The following is a 20,687-nucleotide window of genomic DNA, read 5'->3' on the forward strand; positions in this document are numbered from 1 at the left end:
GAATAACATCTTCATTACAAAATGGATATTTTGAAACTTAACTAAATCTTATTGAAATAGAATCAAACAAATTGAAAGACTTAACTAAATCGAATTGGAATAGAATCAATCAAACAAATTGAAAGACTAAATAAACTACAAAATACCTTTAAAATAGAAATTAACACAACATCTAATAACAAAGTTTTTTTTTTTTTTTTTTTTATAACATCTTAACCACAACGTTATTTTCCGGGTATATAATATCAATTTAATGAATTACATTCTCTATTTGCACTTTGCAGGCAGCCATATTTGTACGAAGTGAACTCTACTATCTCTATGAGCACGTTGCACCCTGTGACATAATCTTTTGCAGAGACTTGTAAGTTAAAAAGTAACCTCGTGAGAAGATGGCATTTCCTTTCAAGAAAGATATAAGAGAGCGAGCTCCTTGTGGAATGCCACCATTTACATTGGGAGAATTGAAGAAAGCCATTCCACCTCACTGCTTCAACAGATCACTGCTCACATCATTCTTATATCTGGGATACGATCTTCTTATTGCTGCGCTTCTGCTGTATTCCACAACCACCTCTTATTTCAGAGCGCTTGGATTGCTTGGATGGGCACTCTGGTTTGGTTACTGGGCAGCTCAGGGGTGCGTTTTGTTTGGTATATGGATTATAGCACATGAATGTGGACATCATGCATTTAGTGACTACCCTTTGGTGGATGATATAGTGGGGCTTATACTACATTCATGGCTTCTTGTACCATATTTCTCGTGGAAGTACAGTCATCGAAGACATCATAGCAACACTGGGAGCTTAGAACGAGATGAAGCTTTTGTTCCCCGGACAAAGAATGATACGATAAAGTTTACTTTCAGTTTAGGAGCTAACCCGCCGGGAAGGTTGTTGATGATAGCAATTTACCTCACCGTGGGGTGGCCGTTGTATCTGATGTTCAACGCTTCGGGAAGGAAATATCCTCGATTTGCCTGCCACTTTGATCCATATTCCCCAATTTATAGCAAACGAGAGAGATTTCAAATACTGGTTAGTGACATCGCCTTGGTCGGAGTGGCTTATACTCTATACCTGCTGGCCTCTGCTTATGGATTTTCTTGGCTCATAAAAGTATACGGCATTCCACTCTTGATTGTGAATGCATTTCTAGTGGTCGTCACATGCTTGCAGCACACACATCCAGCTCTTCCCCACTATGACGGATTAGAGTGGGAATGGATTAGGGGTGCACTGTCAACAGTTGACAGGGATTACGGAATGTTGAATCATGTATTCCATCACTTAACTGACACCCATGTGACTCATCATCTGTTCTCCACAATTCCTCATTACCATGCCGTGGAGGCCACGAGGGCTATTAAACCGATTCTGGGAAACTATTACTTCTATGATAGTACGCCTGTCTGCAACGCGTTATGGCGGGAGTTTAGAGAATGTGTGTATGTAGAGGCTGACTCCCCTGGAAAAAGTGGGATCTTGTGGTACAGACGCAGGTCCACTTAACGGTAACTACTGGATATTCAGAGGGACTTCTGTTTCATCCACGAGTTCCTTCCCTGCCTCATATGAATCATGTCCTGCACTGAGTAAGATTTTATTTCCAAGAATGAGCATCAGAACAAAAAAATAAATAAATTCATTATGAGTATCAACCAAGATTATGTCAGGGAAACCAAACCCAAAAATATCATACTATAATTATGAATTTGTCTTCATAAAAAAAAGACCCTCATGAAATAATAACATAGTTGCAAGTGGCAAATATTTGTTTTGGATATATCCATCATCTATATGTTATATAGATTAATGTAAGTGAATTGGTTATACTTAATAATATTTTTACAAAGATATATTACATAGATTTATATTACACAGAGATTTGAAAGTACAAAGATGAAAATATTTGGAGTTTGAAATTTTTTTGCTATTACTCAAAAGACACAAACTAGAAATATACTATATTCTAAACTACATCTCATTTAAACCATATTTTATTTTATTCTTTGTCATTCATATTTCTTTCTATTACATAACATGACTATATTAAATCACTAATCATTAATGACTTATTTCTTAACAATGTCTATGGATAGAGTCAATAATTATTTCCAACCATACTTGCGTAAAAAAGTCATTTTATTGTCATTCTAACTTATTGATACATATTAATATGGGATAGTTATAGAACTATCCATGCTAATAACTTATTAGAATGGATGGTAAATTAATGGATGTAATCATGTGATACTTATAGAAAGAAAAATCCATGTTATTAAGTTATTAGTATATTACCCTTCCAATTTCCAATTAAGGTGTAACAACTTATTAAGGTGTTGAGTCAAGTTGAAATAATTTATGATTAAATTTATGATGTGTGATTGTATATTAACACATTTTAGCGAGTTGCTAGTTGGAAAAGATTAAATATTTTTTCAGGAGGTTCATTTTAAGAATCAAGTTTTGTGTGATTAATAAAAGATCCACAACACCTATGTTTTGAGTGAATTTTATGTTTTAGTTTATCTATCTTTCCAACAAATTGACATCTGAAATAAAAAAAAAAAAAAAAATCACAAGATCAATGATGCGGGCAGAGCCAATGAGAAAAAAAGGAAGAAAAAAAACCAACGATTTTTCTAAATTAAATTGCAAATTTGTCAAACTGTAAAAAGCACGTAAATTTCATTTAACTACAATTCTAAAAAATATCGGGTTAATCGCCCTGTTTTTATACGGTCAGAAGAGCGCAGGCCATTAATACACGTCGTGGAGCAGCTGTAACTGAATACACGTCAATGTTTTTCTTTATATTTGAAAGTCGAAGGGCATAGTCACGTAGGTTTTAAAATTCACGTGATCTTTTGTCACTAAGCCAATCATTGGCAAATGACTCATTGTTAAGATTTGCCATTAACATACATGCCCGTACATGATGATTTGTTTTCCGGCGATTCCATAGCCCCTACTGCGGCAGGCTCCACCGCTTCTCCACAGACATTCAATGAAACCTTTCAAATGTTGCAGGGAGGGAGTTTAATGCTATCGCTAATGCTTCTCAATCACCATTTCGATAAAACGAGTAGATATTGTTCGACGAGTTGGGCGGCTTCACAGCGTTTTAATGGCGGACAATGATTTCAAAACCCTGAAAACCCTAAAGCTATCACCACGGCGGCAGTGGCCAAGCGCCTCGATTTTCCGGTGTCGGCGACGGAGAAGACGGATTCTGGAACAAGGGAATTTCTGCCTGCGCTATCTGCGACAGTTCCGTCCCCATCTTCCGCAACCGGCGGTCATCGGCGGTGGAGACTCGGCCATGGAGGAGGCGAATTTCTTGAGCAAGTATGTAGAAAAGTTTATATCATTCACAGACGGGATGCATTCAGGGCCAGCAAGATTATGCAGAAGACGGCGCTGGATAACGCCAAGATCGAGGTCATATGGAATACGGAGGTCCTCAAAGCTATTGGGAACGAGAGAGGCTTTCTCAGTGGGCTCAATTTGCGAAACACAGTGAACAATGAGGAGTCGGTGTTGTTCTTTGCAATTGGGCATGAACCAGCCACCAAGTTTCTGGAGGGACAGCTGGAGTTGGACTCAGACGGTTACATTAAGACAAAACCTGGAACGACCCAAACGAGTATTGGGGGGTTTTCACCGCCAGAGATGTTCAGGACACTAAATGGCGCCAAGCCATCACTGTTGCCGGTACAGGTATGTACTATGTATATGTCTGCAATGCGATCTGGTGTTTTCTATCTGTTGTATTAATTTTAGGGAAATTTTTATTTCAAGTTTGCCGCAGGGCTGCTGTTTGGTGGAGACAATTGTGTTTTGTCCGTGTCTAAATATGTATTTTATTTCATCCTGGATTTTTGATAATGTCCCATTTATCAAAGTTGTAATTTTCTAACGTATTTTGAATTTCGATTTACTGTTCAGGGTGTATGTCAGCACTGGAAGTTGAGCACTTATTACAAGAAATAGCAGCAGAGGAGGAGGACTCTGAGAGAGATAGCGGCACAGGAGGATACTGAGAGTTCCCGGCCTGTTTGAGATTGTGAGAGAAGCGTTTTCCCAAACTGACATCAAATGTCAAATTTTTTCCCAAACTTTGACTTAGAATAGGCGACGGGTACACTTGTTGTAATATGTTATTTAATTAATTCAAAAAATGATTGGAATCTTCTTTTCATTGGAGCATTGTTTTTGACTCCGATATTAGAAGTATATGCATGTTTAAAGATGTAAACTGAATTCAACTATTTAATTCTTTGGTAATTATTTAATGTTTTAAAAAATAAATTATATTAAATTTTTGAAAGAATTCTCAGTAGCTGATGCCTTTTTAAGGATGTAAACTGAATTCAATAATTTAACACTGATCATTCTTTGTTGTTTTAAAAAACAAATTATATTAAAATTTTGAAAGAATTATCCACACCTATGCATTTTTAAAAATGCAAATTGCATTAAATTATTTAACACTTCATTATTTGATGTTTTCGAAAATAAATTATATCAAAATTTTGAAATAAAATGTGAATGCTGAAAACAAGTGTATGTATACCTTTACATTTATATAATATATATATATATATATATATATATATATATATATATATATATATAGATATAAAAAATGTTTTAAAATTTTCAATAAAAAATATTATAATATTAATTGAATTATATATATATATATATATATATATATATATATATATATAAAAGATTATTTATTTTTTTCTAATTTTTTTTTGTATTTATTTAACATCTTACTATTTTATGGCCCTGGAATAGGTCTTAAAATTGTTTATGTTTGGCTAAGAGTTGGCATTTCTCAAATATAAGGAAATAAGTTAACAACCCAAAACCCAAAGTTATCTCACAAGAGTGAAAGTCTACCCCCTTATGGTTCACTACCAGGTTATTGCAAGTGGCATGGTTTTCCTTGAATAATAGTGATGAGACAACCTGCATTCAAATAACAACTAGAGATGGCCATTGAGTTATGATAGATTTTATCACCTGCGAAAAAAATATCTTACTATTCTAATATCATTCGTATTTATCATTTTTTAACTTAGTTACATTTTAGTATTATAAACATACGAGATAAATTTAAGATTGTATCTTCATAGCCATTTGTATTTGCAATATATATATATATATATATATATATATTCATTTTTTAAATTAAAATTTTAAAGAAATAATTTGAAAAAAATCCCCAATAAATTTATTCATATTTTACGTTATATTTCTTAAGAATATAATATGTTACTTTGAACAAAATAATAATGCAAGCAATGACATATTCTTTCGTTGATACATCTTAAAGTAAAAACCCTCATAACTTTCAAATACAATATTGTCGAATAAGGAGTCTTCAATGATCTTAAGTCTTGGATAGTGGTCGCAAACTAGTGTCCTTTTTCTTTCTCTTGATTGACTAGCTTGCAAGTTCAACTGCAAGAGTGTCTTTGAGCATGCTTCCCTCCTCCTTCTCCATCATCTCTCCATGACATGATAGGGTACCTATTCCTGCAATTCAATCATGATGAGACGACATCAATTCGAAAATTCCTAGCCTAAGATGATGCTTTTTGATCCATAAATTGTGCTTGGAACAAGTGATAGGCTCGGAAGAGGAGCTCAATTATTTTGTAGCTGCGTAGTTTAGGCAGGCGAGGGGAAGCCTTGATTCTTGAGACTGCGCAATGCACAGTTCAGGCAGGCGAGGGGAAGCCTTGATTCTTGAGACTGCGCAATGCATAGTTCAGTCAAGGCTGAGGAACAATATTGTGCAGTTTCCAGAGCCAGTGTGACATGTTGAAGGGATGGACCTTCGGAAAGCCTATACGGAAGCTACGCATATACGAAATATATGCACATATATGAAACATATGCATATATCGAATTTGCGCATATATAGAAGTTGCACATATACGAAAGATACACTTATACATGAGAGGTGTGAATGTATGAAAGATATGCGCATATATGGAAGTTGTGCATGTATGAGTATATGTGTATCTTTTGTATATGTGCATATCGTTTGTCAGATGCCTTGGCTAATTTGGGAACTATGGTTCTCCATGTTGTGCATGAATAAAGGAATTTATCTAAACCTTGACCTTGATATCTAGTAATTATGTTATGATCATGATTATGTTGATGTTTATATGATTGAGAGAAGAAGAGGTTGTTCCTTTAGAGAAGTAGTTTATTATATACCTCTGATGTGCCTATTAAAGTTTTCCCCCTCACCTTACTCTACTTGACTGAGCTGCCAAGGGTTGACCCAAAAACAACCGATTAGAGTATGTGACACTAGTTAGCGCGTAAGCGTTGTGTTTTCACGAAGGTTCACTTCAAACATTATGTATTTTCCATTCATGTATCATGGAATGAAGAAAACAAGTTCTTACATAAGAGAGCGGACAATAGATAACTGAATGTTGATAGTTGTACATGTCCTCTTGTACTTAACCCAACTTATTTCAAGAGTCGAACATGGTCCATGTGAAACTAACCTGCAAACATAAACAAGGAGAAAACCCAAAAAGAAAATCAAGAAGCATAGGCAAATGTGAAAGCAAAGTGAGTAAGCAAACACACAAGCAAGAAAACAAACACACAAAGAAAGAAGCAAACATGCATGCAAGCAAACAACTCAAAAGCAAACACTACTCCTACTCCTAAGCTAACAGTGCATGGGTCGTCTCACGTGAAGTGATACTTCCAACGAAGCCGCCGACATATTGGCTGACCCATGTGGGTGAAGGCATGCTTCATGAACAACATAGTTGTACAAACCAGTAGATACAAAAAATACAACAACAAAGACAAACAGACTCCGAGCTTACGAGCATCCATAAAATAAAAATGAGTGAAAGTGCATGACATGCACTCTGTGGAATTGCCATGGTGTTGTGATATACTACATGCAGATGTTGAGTCTATGCATCCCTTGACCATGATATGTAAGAAACGTGAGAAAGGTAGACCACTTACGTTGCACAAGTGTGCTTGTTGTGTAAGATTCCTCTAATGCATGAGTTATTGGATCGTGTAGTTTGAGTGGAGGAAGTAAAATCTGAGCATTAGATTGATCTTGAGTGCATACATATGAGTGATGAGGAGCCTGATCAGAAGTGAAACCAACCTCAGGACAACAAGGGCCTGGCATAACCATCAGCTCAGGTTGAAGTGCCTTAAGAGTCTGTGGAGTTTCGACTTCATTGACAGATGGATCATCGTAGACCAGTGGCTTTGTTAGGCCCCTATACTGCTAGTGTAACCCCTTAATGTTATTAGTATAACCCACTTATTATATTGATGTACCCATGTAGTGCCCATATTGTTACTATTATGCCACATAGAAGCCCACCATTGTTACTGTTGTGTGCTACAATATTATTGTTATGTAGGCTTTGATTGTATTGGGACCACTTAGACTCCTATATATAGAAAGGAGGTATTTTCATTTGTATCATCCAGGAATTGTTCATTTATGTAATGTAAAGGAGGTTGCCCCCTCGAAGAGGCTGAATTCTAAGGCGTTGATATTTCTTTTCTATCTTTTCTTGAGCTGGTTCCATAACATTTGGTATCAGAGCTTTGGATTCTAGGGTTTCGCTGCTCCAAATAGGCCATCGTGGCATTTTCGCTATAACTTTTTTTCTGTGACATTTTAGAAGTCGCAAAAAAAACCCATTTGATAAGAAATCGCAGTGAACCTTGGGCCCGAATTTCAGAGCTTTTCGCGCGATATTTGCAGAGATATGATCTGAGGAAGTTGGTCTTTTTGCAGACTCCTAAATTACATTCAAAACAGGTGACCTGGGGAAAATCGTCATAACTTTCTCTCTGGGGATCGGATTGAAATTTCGTAAGAAGGTATAGAAAGAGGATGGAATGTAGTTTTTTTATGCATTTTTCAGACCCAAAGGTTGAAAATGTGACACGTGGCACTTCATACAATTTCGCTCCTCCGGAAAGGTTTATAATCAGGTCATCTTAGGAGATTGTGCATAACTCTTTCTTAGAGAATCTAATTTGGATCAGACTGGTGGCATTGGAAAGAGGACACAGAGGGCTACTATAGTTCACAATTTCAGAACTTAAAGATCTGAAAGTATAGAGTTACAGTCATTTCAAGGTCGAGCTCCTAAAATCAAGAAAAAGCAAGATGAGGAAGTTTGATGGCAAGGATCCGGTAAATTGGATACTTCAGATGGAGCAATATTTTGATCTACATGGTGTACAACTGTTACAAAAGGTATGTATTGCATCTTCATATTTAGAACCAGATCAATTTTTATGGTATTAAGGGCTTTGTTCTCGTAAAAAACTTGTTACGCAGTCAATTTCCACGAAGGAAATGATAGCACATTATGAGGATACAAAGAGACACACCTTCTTTAGAGCAACACCACAACAATTGGAAAGAGTAAAAGGGCTTTGTGACATAATGGAAAGCAAAATTATGGAAACCAGGAATCATACCCCTCACAACTATAAATATGGAAGTGTTGTTTCTCCCAGCCTTCCACAACCTACAAGGGTTACACCACAACAATTGGAAGAAAAAAGAGAAAAAGGGCTTTGTTACAATTGTGATAGCAAATGTCAAATTTTTTCCCAAACTTTGAGTTAGAATAGGCGATGGGTACACTTGTTGTAATATGTTATTTAATTAATTCAAAAAATGATTGGAATCTTCTTTTCATTGAAGCATTGTTGAGAGTCCGATATTAGAAGTATATGCATGTTTGAAGATGTAAACTGAATTCAACTATTTAATTCTTTGGTAATTATTTAATGTTTTAAAAAATAAATTATATTAAAATTTTGAAAGAATTCTTAGTAGCTGATGCCTTTTTAAGGATGTAAACTGAATTCAATAATTTAACAATGATCATTCTTTGTTGTTTTAAAAAACAAATTATATTAAAATTTTGAAAGAATTATCCACACCTATGCATTTTTAAAAATGCAAATTGAATTAAATTATTTAACACTTCATTGTTTGATGTTTTCAAAAATAAATTATGTTAAAATTTTGAAATTAAATGTGAACGCTGAAACACATTTTTATTTAAAAATGCAAATTGAATTATATTATTTAACACTTCATTGTTTGATGTTTTCAAAAATAAATTATATTAAAATTTTGAAATTAAATGTGAACGCTGAAACACATTTTTATTTAAGTGTATGTATACTTTTACATTTATATATATATATATATATATAGAGGTATAAAAAATATTTTAAAATTTTGAATAAAAAATATTATAATATTAATTGAATTATATATATATATATATATATATATATATATATATATATATATATATATATATATATATATATATATATAATATTATTTATTTATTTTTTTCTATTTTTTTTATTTATATAACATTTTATTATTTTATGGCTTGGAGTATGTCTTAAAATTATTTATGTTTGGTTAAGAGTTGGCTTTTCTCGGATATAAGGAAATGCATTAAGAACCCAAAACCCAGAGTCATATCACAAGAGTGAAAGCCTACCCCCTTATGGTTCACTAGCACGTTATTGCAAGTGGCTTGGTTTTCCTCTAATAATAGTGATGAGACAACCTGCATTCAAATAGCAACTAGAGATGGCCATTGAATTATGATAGATTTAATCACTTGCCAAAAAAATGTCTTACTATTCTAATATCATTCATATTTATCATTTTTTAACTTAGTTACATTTTAGTATTATAAACATACCAGATAAATTTAAGATTGTATCTTCATAGCCATTTGTATTTGCAATATCTATATATATATATATTCATTTTTTAAATTAAAATTTTATAGAAATAATTTGAAAAAAATCCCCAATAAATTTATTCATATTTTACTTTATATTTCCTAAGAATATAATATGTTACTTCGAACAAAATAATAATGCGAGCAATGACATATTCTTTCGTTGCTACATCTTAAAGTAAAAACCCTCATAACTTTCCAATACAATATTGTTGAATAAGGAGTCTTCAATGATCTTAAGTCTTTGATAGTGGCCACAAACTAGTGTCCTTTTTCTTTCTCCTAATTGATTAGCTTGCAAGTTCAACTGCAAGAGTGTCTTTGAGCATGCTTCCCTCCTTCTCCTTCTCCATCATCTCTCCATGACATGATAGGGTACCTATTCCTGCAATTCAATCATGATGAGATGACATCAATTCAAAAATTCCTAGCCTAAGATGATGCTTTTTGATCCGTAAATTGTGCGTGGAACAAGTGATAGGCTGGGAAGAGGAGCTCAATTATTGCGTAGTTGCGCAGTTTAGGCACGCGAGGGGAGGCCTTGATTCTTGAGACTGCGCAATGCACAGTTCAGGCAAGGCTGAGGAACAATATTGTGCAGTTTCAAGAGCCAATGGGGCATGTTGAAGGGATGGACCTTGCGAAAGAATATACGGAAGCTACGCATATACGAAATATATGCACATATACAAAACATATGCATATATCGAATTTGTGCATATACAAATGTTGCGCATACACAAAAGATACGCATATACATGAGAGGTGTGAATGTATGTGTTAGGCCCCTATACTACTAATGTAACCCCTTATTGTTATTAGTATAACCCACTTATTATATTGATGTACCCATGTAGTGCCCATATTATTACTATTGTGCCCCATAGAAGCCCACTATTGTTATTATTGTGCCCTTACATTATTATTGCTACGTCGACTCTGATTATGTTATAACCCCTTAGACTCCTATATATAGAAAGGAGGTCTTTTCATTTGTATCATCCAAGAATTGTTCATCTATGTAATGTAAAGGAGGTTGCCCCCTCGAAGAGGCTGAATTCTAAGGCGTGGATCTCTCTTTTCTATCTTTTTGTGAGCTGGTTTCATAACATTTGGTATCAGAGCTTTGGATTCTAGGATTTCGCTGCTCCAAACATGTCATCATGGAATTTTCGCCATAACTTTTTTTCTGTGACATTTTAGAAGTCGCAAAAAAAACCCATTTGATAAGAAATCGCAGTGAACCTTGGGCCCGAATTTCAGAGCTTTTCGCGCGATATTTGCAGAGATATGATCTGAGGAAGTTGGTCTTTTTGCAGACTCCTAAATTACATTCAAAACAGGTGACCTGGGGAAAATCGTCATAACTTTCCCTCTGGGGATCGGATTGAAATTTCGTAAGAAGGTATAGAAAGAGGATGGAATGTAGTTTTTTTATGCATTTTTCAGACCCAAAGGTTGAAAATGTGACACGTGGCACTTCATACAATTTCGCTCCTCCGGAAAGGTTTATAATCAGGTCATCTTAGGAGATTGTGCATAACTCTTTCTTAGAGAATCCAATTTGGATCAGACTGGTGGCATTGGAAAGAGGACACAGAGGGCTACTATAGTTCACAATTTCAGAACTTAAAGATCTGAAAGTATAGAGTTACAGTCATTTCAAGGTCGAGCTCCTAAAATCAAGAAAAAGCAAGATGAGGAAGTTTGATGGCAAGGATCCGGTAAATTGGATACTTCAGATGGAGCAATATTTTGATCTACATGGTGTACAACTGTTACAAAAGGTATGTATTGCATCTTCATATTTAGAACCAGATCAATTTTTATGGTATTAAGGGCTTTGTTCTCGTAAAAAACTTGTTACGCAGTCAATTTCCACGAAGGAAATGATAGCACATTATGAGGATACAAAGAGACACACCTTCTTTAGAGCAACACCACAACAATTGGAAAGAGTAAAAGGGCTTTGTGACATAATGGAAAGCAAAATTATGGAAACCAGGAATCATACCCCTCACAACTATAAATATGGAAGTGTTGTTTCTCCCAGCCTTCCACAACCTACAAGGGTTACACCACAACAATTGGAAGAAAAAAGAGAAAAAGGGCTTTGTTACAATTGTGATAGCAAATGCACTAAAGGTCATAGGTGTGCTGAGAAGAAATTATTTTACATAGAATATGAAGAGGAGGAAGAAAAGGATCAAGAAACATCAAAAGAAGAGGATATACGCCAAGACACCACCCCAGAGAAAGAAGAAATGAATCAGAACATATCTTGTAAAGCATTGGCAAGAATTACCACTCCTTAAACTCTCAAGATAGAAGGACATATCAAGAAGAAAATGGTACAAGAAGTGAAATATCACATCGAGAACGAAGAAATGAATCCAACCATATCTTGTAATTCAATGAACGAAATTACCACTCCTCAAACTATCAAGATAGAAGGACACATCAAGAAGAAAAATGTTCAAGAAGTGAAAGATCACATCGAGCATCAAGAAATGAATCCGACCATATCTTGTAAAGGACTGGAAGAAATTACCACTCCTCAAAAGATAGAAGGACATATCAAGAAGAAAAAGGTTCAAGCAGAGAAAGATCACATCGAGCATCAACAACAAGTTCTTCAACTTTTAAAGGATAACGCCACTTCGGTGCAAAATCAAGCAAAACAAGAAGCACTTAAAAAATGGTGACCTTACCGAATGGGAAGACTCTTCAAGGATGAGGATGTGGGAGCATTGTTTTGTGTTATTTATATTATCCAACCAGATTGGATAAGTTAAGCAAGGGATGAATGGAAGAAGGATGAAGAACTATGGCCACTTATTCAAAAGTTGCAAAAGATCCCAATTCAAGCAATATTGCTAGAAATTGAAGAGGAAGGAAAAATCATATTGGAACCTGGAGCAGTCAAAGAAACAAGAACCCGACAGCTACGAAATCAATCAATTTCAGAGTATCTCATCAAGTGGAAGAACTTACCCGCTGAATATTCCACATGGGAGGACAAGAATTTTATACAGAAGCATCAAGAACTACTCAAGCGTTGAGAGCAACGCTTTTTGAAGGAGAGGGGCATGTTAGGCCCCTATACTACTAGTGTAACCCCTTATTGTTATTAGTATAACCCACTTATTATATTGATGTACCCATGTAGTGCCCATATTGTTACTATTGTGCCCCATAGAAGCCCACTATTTTTATTATTGTGCCCTTACATTATTATTGTTACGTCGGCTCTGATTATGTTATAACCCCTTAGAATCCTATATATAGAAAGGAGGACTTTTCATTTTTATCATCCAAGAATTGTTCATTTATGTAAGGTAAAGGAGGCTGCCCCCTCGAAGAGGCTGAATTCTAAGGCGTGGATCTCTCTTTTCTATCTTTTTGTGAGCTGGTTTCATAACAGTATGGAAGATATGTGAATATATGGAAGTTGTGCATGTATGAGTATATGTGTATCTTTTGTATATGTGCATATCTTTTGTCAGATGCCTTGGCTAAGTTGGGAACTAAGGTTCTCAATGTTGTGCATGAATAAAGGAATTTATCTAAACGTTGACCTTGATATCTATTAATTATGTTATGATCATGATTATGTTGATGTTTATATGATTGAGAGATGAAGAGGTTGTTCCTTCAGAGAAGTAGTTTATTATATACCTCTGATGTGCCTGTTAAGTTTTTCCCCCTCACCTTACTCTACTTGATTGAGCTGCCAAGGGTTAACCCAAAAACAACTGATTAAAGTACATGACACTAATTAGCGCGTAAGCGTTGTGTTTTTTCAAAGGTTCACTTCAAACATTATGTATTTTCCATTCATATATCATGGAATGAAGAAAGCAAGTTCTAACATAAGAGAGCGGACAACAGATAACTGAATGTTGATAGTTGTACATGTCCTCTTGTACTTTACCTAGCTTGTTTCAAGAGTCAAACATGGTCCATGTGAAACTAACCTACAAACATAAACAAGGAGAAAACCAAAAAGCAAAGCAATAAGCATAGGCAAATGTGAAAGCAAAGCGAGTAAGCAAACACACAAGCAAGCAAGCAAACACACAAAGAAAGAAGCAAACATGCATGCAAGAAAACAACTCAAAAGCAAACACTACTCCTACTCCTAAGCTAACAGTGCATGGATCGTCTCACATGAAGTGATACTTCCAACGAAGCCTCCGACACATTGGTTGACCCCTGTGGGTGAAGGCATGGTTCACGATAAACATAGTTGTACAAACCAGTATATACGAAAAATACAACAATGAAGACAAACAGACTCTGAGCTTACGAACATCCACAAAACAAAAATGAGTGAAAGTGCATGACATGCACTCTGTGGAATTGGCATGGTGTTGTGCTATACTGCATGCAGATGTTGAGTGTATGCATCCCTTGGCCGTGATATACAAGAAACGTGAGAAAGGTAGACCTCTTACGTTGCACAAGTGTGCTTGTTGTGTAAGATTCCTCCAATGCATGAGCAATTGGATAGTGTAGTCTAAGTGGAGGAAGTAAATCTAAGTGTTAGATTGATCATGAGTGCATATATATGAGTGATGAGGAGCCTGATCAGAAGTGAAACCAACCTCAGGACAACGAGGGCCTGACATAACCATCAGCTCGGGCTGAAGTGCCTTAAGAGTGCGAGGTTTCCACTTCATTGACAGATGGATCATCGACCAGTGGCTTAGACGTATTAACAATGAGTGAATCAACATCATGATTGGATGATGAGGTAAAGAGATCATGACAACTAAGATCGGAAAATTCAGGATGTTGGTTGACATCCTCATGATTTGATGAATCACACAAATGGGTAGATGAGAAGCAAGGATGTTCACCCTCTGCGTTTCTAGAAATAATAGATGAAAGATGAAGTGGATTCTCAATGAATCATTAGCCCTCTCCATTGTTGGATGATGGGCTGACATATGGTGTGTCCTATGAATGATCAACAATGGATGCATCTGTGGATGGAGATACACATGAAAAATCAGGGATGGTAGGGTGATCAAGGATGTCAAGAAAAAATGGAGGAGGTACAGAGAGACAAGGATGGTCCTCTACTATCGGTGGATGTTCAAGCTCCACCAACTCTGTCGATAGATCAATCCTCATTCAAATCAACTGTAGAGTCCGGAATGAAAGAATAAAAGACAGTGTCATCCAGAAGATGATCAAAATATGAAGATGGAGGTTGAGCTACAAAATACATGTGACGAGGTATGAGACTCACAACCAAGTTTATGCGAAAACCAGAAGGAGCGATGTCGGGAGGAAGTCATGGTTCAACAAATGTGTGTTCATGCTCTCCCACATCATGCTATTGTTGTAACAGTTTTTGGTCAATATGTTCTGGATCAAAATGATAGAAAGTATCTTCAATGAGGTCATAAAAGTTCTAAAGCGAGTGCACGATGTCAGCCAGTAGGTTGCACAGCCATTGATGTGGATATTCACAAAGTGTGTACGCAAGCAGTAGGTTGGCCTATTCGTCAGAACATCCTTCATCCTCATGAAGCAAGGCAATGAATTCATGTAGGAACTCACGACAGGTCACTTTGCCTTCACTATCAAACGTATATGTGGACAAGAGATCAAAAAATGCCCTCGTGATGGTAACAGATTCGGCATGTGAAAAACATCTTGGAGGTAGGAGAGTGTTGCAAGACTCCATGATAGATATGCATTGGTTCAAAGCAGGTGATGAGGGCTCAGTTTGTCATGTAGCCCTCCTTCTAGCACCAAAATGTTGACAGTGTTGGACCCAACAACACGTCAGGGGATCTCATTGGTAAGAAGTCCTAATTAGACCTCAAAACGTTTAGTGTAGGAGTCCCAGCATTGGGTCGTATGATATTTCCTTGACCACTATTTCACACAGAGGCAAGTAAGATGCCTATGTTGGTAGCAAGGGTGTGACAGCTGCGACGAGTCAAGGAAGGTGCATGAAGAGTTCTAACACGCAAAAATTAGGGTGAGTGCACCCCTTAGCAAGGTGTAATGGTACGTGGCTTGGAATGGAACACACGAGCAAAGATGCATCACAAGTCGGAAAGAAACTTAGCGAGCAATCCAAAGTGATGGTTAAACCAATCAGCACATTTTAGTAAGATTCATACATACTTATATACATAGTCCATACATGCATGCGTAAGCAAACAAATACATATATCATTTAGAGTAAACAATATAGATGGAATACAATATGACATATGCATGAAACGTCTTGGCTCTACTATATTAAGAAGTGTAAGTTCTAGTCATACAATACATCCATGTCCAACCACTAGTTCCGGTAGTGGAACATTATGGCCACAATCGCTTGCTCCTCCAAAGAGATATACTAGCTCTATGTAGTGGAGGAGCCGAGGTCCGTTACAATATTGTGCAAGCTTTTTTTAAGATACTCCTATTGAAGCTTGGATGACCAAAAGCCTCTACAATGAGTTATGAGGGGCTTTTTATAGAAAAGGGTGGGATGGCCCTTGACACTCCCCTTTGTGACAGTTCATCTACCCTCATGACTCTTCATCTACTCTATGACTATTACATCCAACTGTCGACATTTAAACTTCCACTTGACAAGATGTTACATTACAATGCACATCTACCCATGTGAGACAAAATGGCTTGAGCAAGCCATGCAAGACATCACTGACACTCAGACCGTTGTGGTGAGACCAACTCTTTAACGTCCTTATGATGGTCGATGGTGGCGAGCTGATGCCAATCTTGGTCATCTGTGATGGTGTCTGTGTGCTCAATGGTTACATCTTGCTGAAGAAAACTCTTTCCTCTATTGCATCCGGGAACACTGATATGGCTTCTCTTTCCAACTCGTCTGATAGCATGCGCATGACCATCTTGGGTGTGACCAGATCGAAAACATGTTCTTGCATAAGTTGTATTTGCTGATCTCCAAACATGTGTTGGTGGTCGTGCGCATCAACATGTTGAAATACATGTTCAGCTACAGTTGGACTTGCTTTTTGTCTTTGCCTCGGTGGGTGTGCCAAATGGGTGGGATCATATGTGTGCGCACAATGACATGCATGCTGCTGAATTCCATTGCATGCAATCAACAATACTACTCACCTTGTTTTCTCCATGCCAGTTGCTAGGATGGATCCATAACTTGTATGGGCGCAACTTCATCCTTATGTGCATGTTGTGCCCCCCTACTTTACCTGTTCCTACTACAACTCATTCTCTTGTCTATGCAGCTCTTGCTCTTCCTTGAGTTGCTTATTTAGCACATGCAACTCCTTCTCTGTTCCATTCTCTGCCTTCGGATGATCTTCATGTCACGTCATCACCTCACAGCCTTAATCTCCAAAGTTGTTTTCGTCATGAGTTGATCTGCTTTGAACCTTCAGCTTTGCTCTGCCTCTATGCTGTCAACAAGCGTCCTCTTGCACTCACGGCATGCAGGTGTGCTCCCTTCTATTGTTGTTGATGGTGCTGCTCGTTGTGATGTTGCGGCCATCTTATCTTGATGTCCTTATCTATGAACAAGTTGATGTCTTCATAGGTAGGCAAGCTCATAGACACTAGCTTGGCTGCAACCCCTATTGTTCTCTCAATGATGTCCTTTGACTCTATTCTCCTCAATTCCATTTTACTTGTGCTACCAAGAGATAGAAAAACACCTGCGATGCCTGAAGACATTGCAACACTCATGGAAAAAAATCTGTTTGTCAGAAACCAAAACAAACTTCAAGACTGACTTGCAACATACATGTGTGATCGATCGTGAAGGTTGCGCAATTTCCCCCTAGAGGTTGGGAGACTGACTGCCAAACCTGTGGAAGGCATAGTCTGGGTTATCAAGAGGCTAATTAACTGTTGGAACTACACAATGCACAATCTAGGCTAGCCTGCTGAGGACTGAAACTACACAATGCACAATTTTATTCAGAAGTGATATGCAACCAGCAAACTACATTGCGTAGTTTCTAGGGCCAACAGAAAACTACCTCCAAGAATTGTGAAATGCAAGCCTAAAGGTCAGTGTTGGGCCAATCTTGTGTAATTTATGGAGGGAAGGTAGACCCTTCGTTTCTAGAAATGCACAATGCTAGTCGGGAAAGGCACGGTCTGGGCCAAGGTAGCTCAAACCCACTAACGGGTGACTGAAAACACGAGAATTCTGAATGCATGATGAGACGAGTGCAAACAAGAGTGAATGATCATACATGTAAACAACAAGTGAAGGATTCAAAATACGGGAAAGCATGCATGTGTGTGAAGCGAGTCGCCACCATGACGACTGTTCATGTAAAAACAGTCTCATACATGCGACAACAGTGAGATTCAAACGAAAATTGAAATGGTGCTTCTACAAGCTAACATACATCAAAAAGACAACAAGCTCTCACCAAAATCACGTAGACAACACTCACAAAAAGCAAAACACAAAAAGCCATAGAAACACAGCACAAGACTAGAAAAGCAAGCTTACCCCAAAATTGCTGAGTTGAATGTGTCAATGACTCCTAGATGCAATGTGGGATGTTAGAGCTGTAAGGTCAATGCAAGAAAAGAGCTTTGTCGCATCTCGGTCATGAGTTTTGATAAAATCAAAGATGTGATGCGCATGCCGCAAATCTAGGAAATGTTTTTAAATTCACGTGACTCATAATTCTTAACAACAAGTCACTAAGCCAATCATTGGCCAATGACTCGTTGTTAAGATTTGTCATTAACAGACATGCCCATACATGATTTGTTTTCTGGTGATTCCGTAGCCCCTACTGCGGCATGCTCCACCACTTCTCCACAGACATTCAATGAAACCTTCGCCGTCAAGATTTCAAATTCGACAATCCTGCGCAAAAATTTGAAATGTTGCAGGGAGGGAGTATAATGCTATCGCTAATGCTTCTCAAACACCATTTCGATAAAATGAGTAGATATTATTCGACGAGTTGTGCGGCTTCACAGCGTTTTAATGGAAGACAATGATTTGAAAACCCTTAAAACCTTAAAGCTATCACCACGGCGGCAGTGGCCAAGCGCCTCGATTTTCCGGGTGTCGGCGACAGAGAAGACGGATTCTGGAACAAGGGCATTTCTGCCTGCGCTGTCTGCGATGGTTCCATCCCCATCTTCCACAACCGGCCATTGGCTGTCATCGACCATGGAGACTCTGCCATGGAGGAGGCGAACTTCTTGACCAAGTAAGGTAGCAAAGGTTATATTATTCACAGGCTGGATGCATTCAGGCCGAGCAAGATCATGCAGAAGAGGGCGCTGGATAACCCCAAGATCGAGGTCATATGGAATATGGAGGTCCTCAAAGCTTTTGGGAACGAGAGAGGCTTGCTCAGTGGGCTCAATTTGCGGAACACAGTGAACAATGAGGAGTCGGTGTTGTTCTTTGCAATTGGGCATGAACCAGCCACCAAGTTTCTGGAGGGACAGCTGGAGTTGGACTCAGACGGTTACATTGTGACAAAGCCTGGAACCACCCAAACGAGTATTGCGGGGGTTTTCGCTGCCGGAGATGTTCAGGACAAGAAATGGCGCCAAGCCATCACTGCTGCCGGTACAGGTATGTACTATGTATATTTCTGGAATGCGATCTAGTGTGTTCTATCTGTTGTATTAATTTTAGGTGACTTTTTTTATTTCAAGATAGCCACAGGTCAGGTTTCGGCACGGCTGCTGTTTAGTGGAGACAATTGTGTTTTGTCTGTGTCTAAATATGTTTTTTATTTCATCCTGGATTTTTGATAATGTCCCATTTATCAAAGATGTAATTTTCTAATGTATTTTGAATTTCGATTTACTGTGCAGGGTGTATGTCAGCACTGGAAGTTGAGCATTTTTTACAAGAAATGGCAGCAGAGGAGGACGACTCTGAGAGAGAGCGGCACAGGAGGATACTGAGAGTTCCCGGCCTGCTGTTTGAGGATGTGAGAGCAGCGTTTTAAATAAATGTTAATTATTAATTTAGATATTCAAAGCATCTGCAAAATGACATCAAATGTCAAATTTTTTTCCAAACTTTGACTTTGACTTTGACTTGAGAATAGGCGATGGGTCCACTTGTTGTATTATGTTATTTCATTAATTCAAAAACTGATTGGAATCATTGGAGCATTGTTGAGAATCCGATATTAGAAATATATGCATGTTTAAAGATGTAAATTGAATTCAACTATTTAATTCTTTGGTAATTATTTAATGTTTTAAAAAATAAATTATATTAAAATTTTGAAAGAATTATCCACACCTATGCATTTTTAAAAATGTAAATTGAATTAAAATATTTAATACTTCATTATTTGATGTTTTAAAAAATAAATTATTTCAAAATTTTGAAATTAAATGTGGACGCTGAAACACATTTTTATTTAAGTTTATGTATACCTTTACACACACATATATATATATATATATATATATATATATATATATATATATATATATATATATATATATATATATATATATATATATATATTGATATAAAAAATATTTTAAAATTTTCAACAAAAAATATTATAATATTAATTGAATTATATATATATATATATATATATATATATATATATATAATATTATTTAATTTTTTTTCTATTTTTTTTTTTTTCTATTTATATAACATCTTACTATTTTATGGCCCTGGAGTATGTCTTAAAATTCTTTATGTTTGGCTAACAGTTGGCCTTTTTCTGATATAAGGAAATACGTTAACAACCCAAAACCCAGAGTCATCTCACAAGAGTGAAAGCCTACCCCCTTATGGTTCACTAGCAGGTTATTGCAAGTGGCGTGGTTTTCCTTGAATAATAGTGATGAGACAACCTGCATTCAAATAGCAACTAGAGATGGC

General features: G+C 36.8%; 1 protein-coding gene and 2 pseudogenes across 1 annotated transcript; all 3 read left to right on the forward strand.

The window, feature by feature from the left end:
• Nucleotides 1–334: 334 nt before the first annotated feature.
• On the forward strand, nt 335–1,514 carry LOC149220134 (delta(12)-acyl-lipid-desaturase-like). The gene has a single exon (XM_089382735.1). The coding sequence runs from the start codon at nt 393–395 to the stop codon at nt 1,512–1,514; it is 1,122 nt and encodes a 373-aa protein (XP_089238861.1). The 5' UTR covers nt 335–392.
• Nucleotides 1,515–2,930: 1,416 nt separating this feature from the next.
• On the forward strand, nt 2,931–4,048 carry LOC149220135 (thioredoxin reductase 2 pseudogene; annotated as a pseudogene).
• A 14,509-nt stretch (nt 4,049–18,557) lies between these two features.
• On the forward strand, nt 18,558–19,782 carry LOC149220136 (thioredoxin reductase 2 pseudogene; annotated as a pseudogene).
• Nucleotides 19,783–20,687: the final 905 nt, after the last annotated feature.

Source organism: Pinus tabuliformis, chromosome Q (assembly GCF_031772625.1).
Source record: "Pinus tabuliformis cultivar Carrire ecotype Pingquan chromosome Q, CPIR1, whole genome shotgun sequence".
Lineage (NCBI taxonomy): Eukaryota > Viridiplantae > Streptophyta > Pinopsida > Pinales > Pinaceae > Pinus > Pinus tabuliformis.

What these genes read in the sequence shown, in the direction of transcription:
- LOC149220134 (XM_089382735.1), top strand. Translation starts at nt 393, where the DNA reads ATGGCATTTCCTTTCAAGAAAGATATAAGAGAGCGAGCTCCTTGTGGA.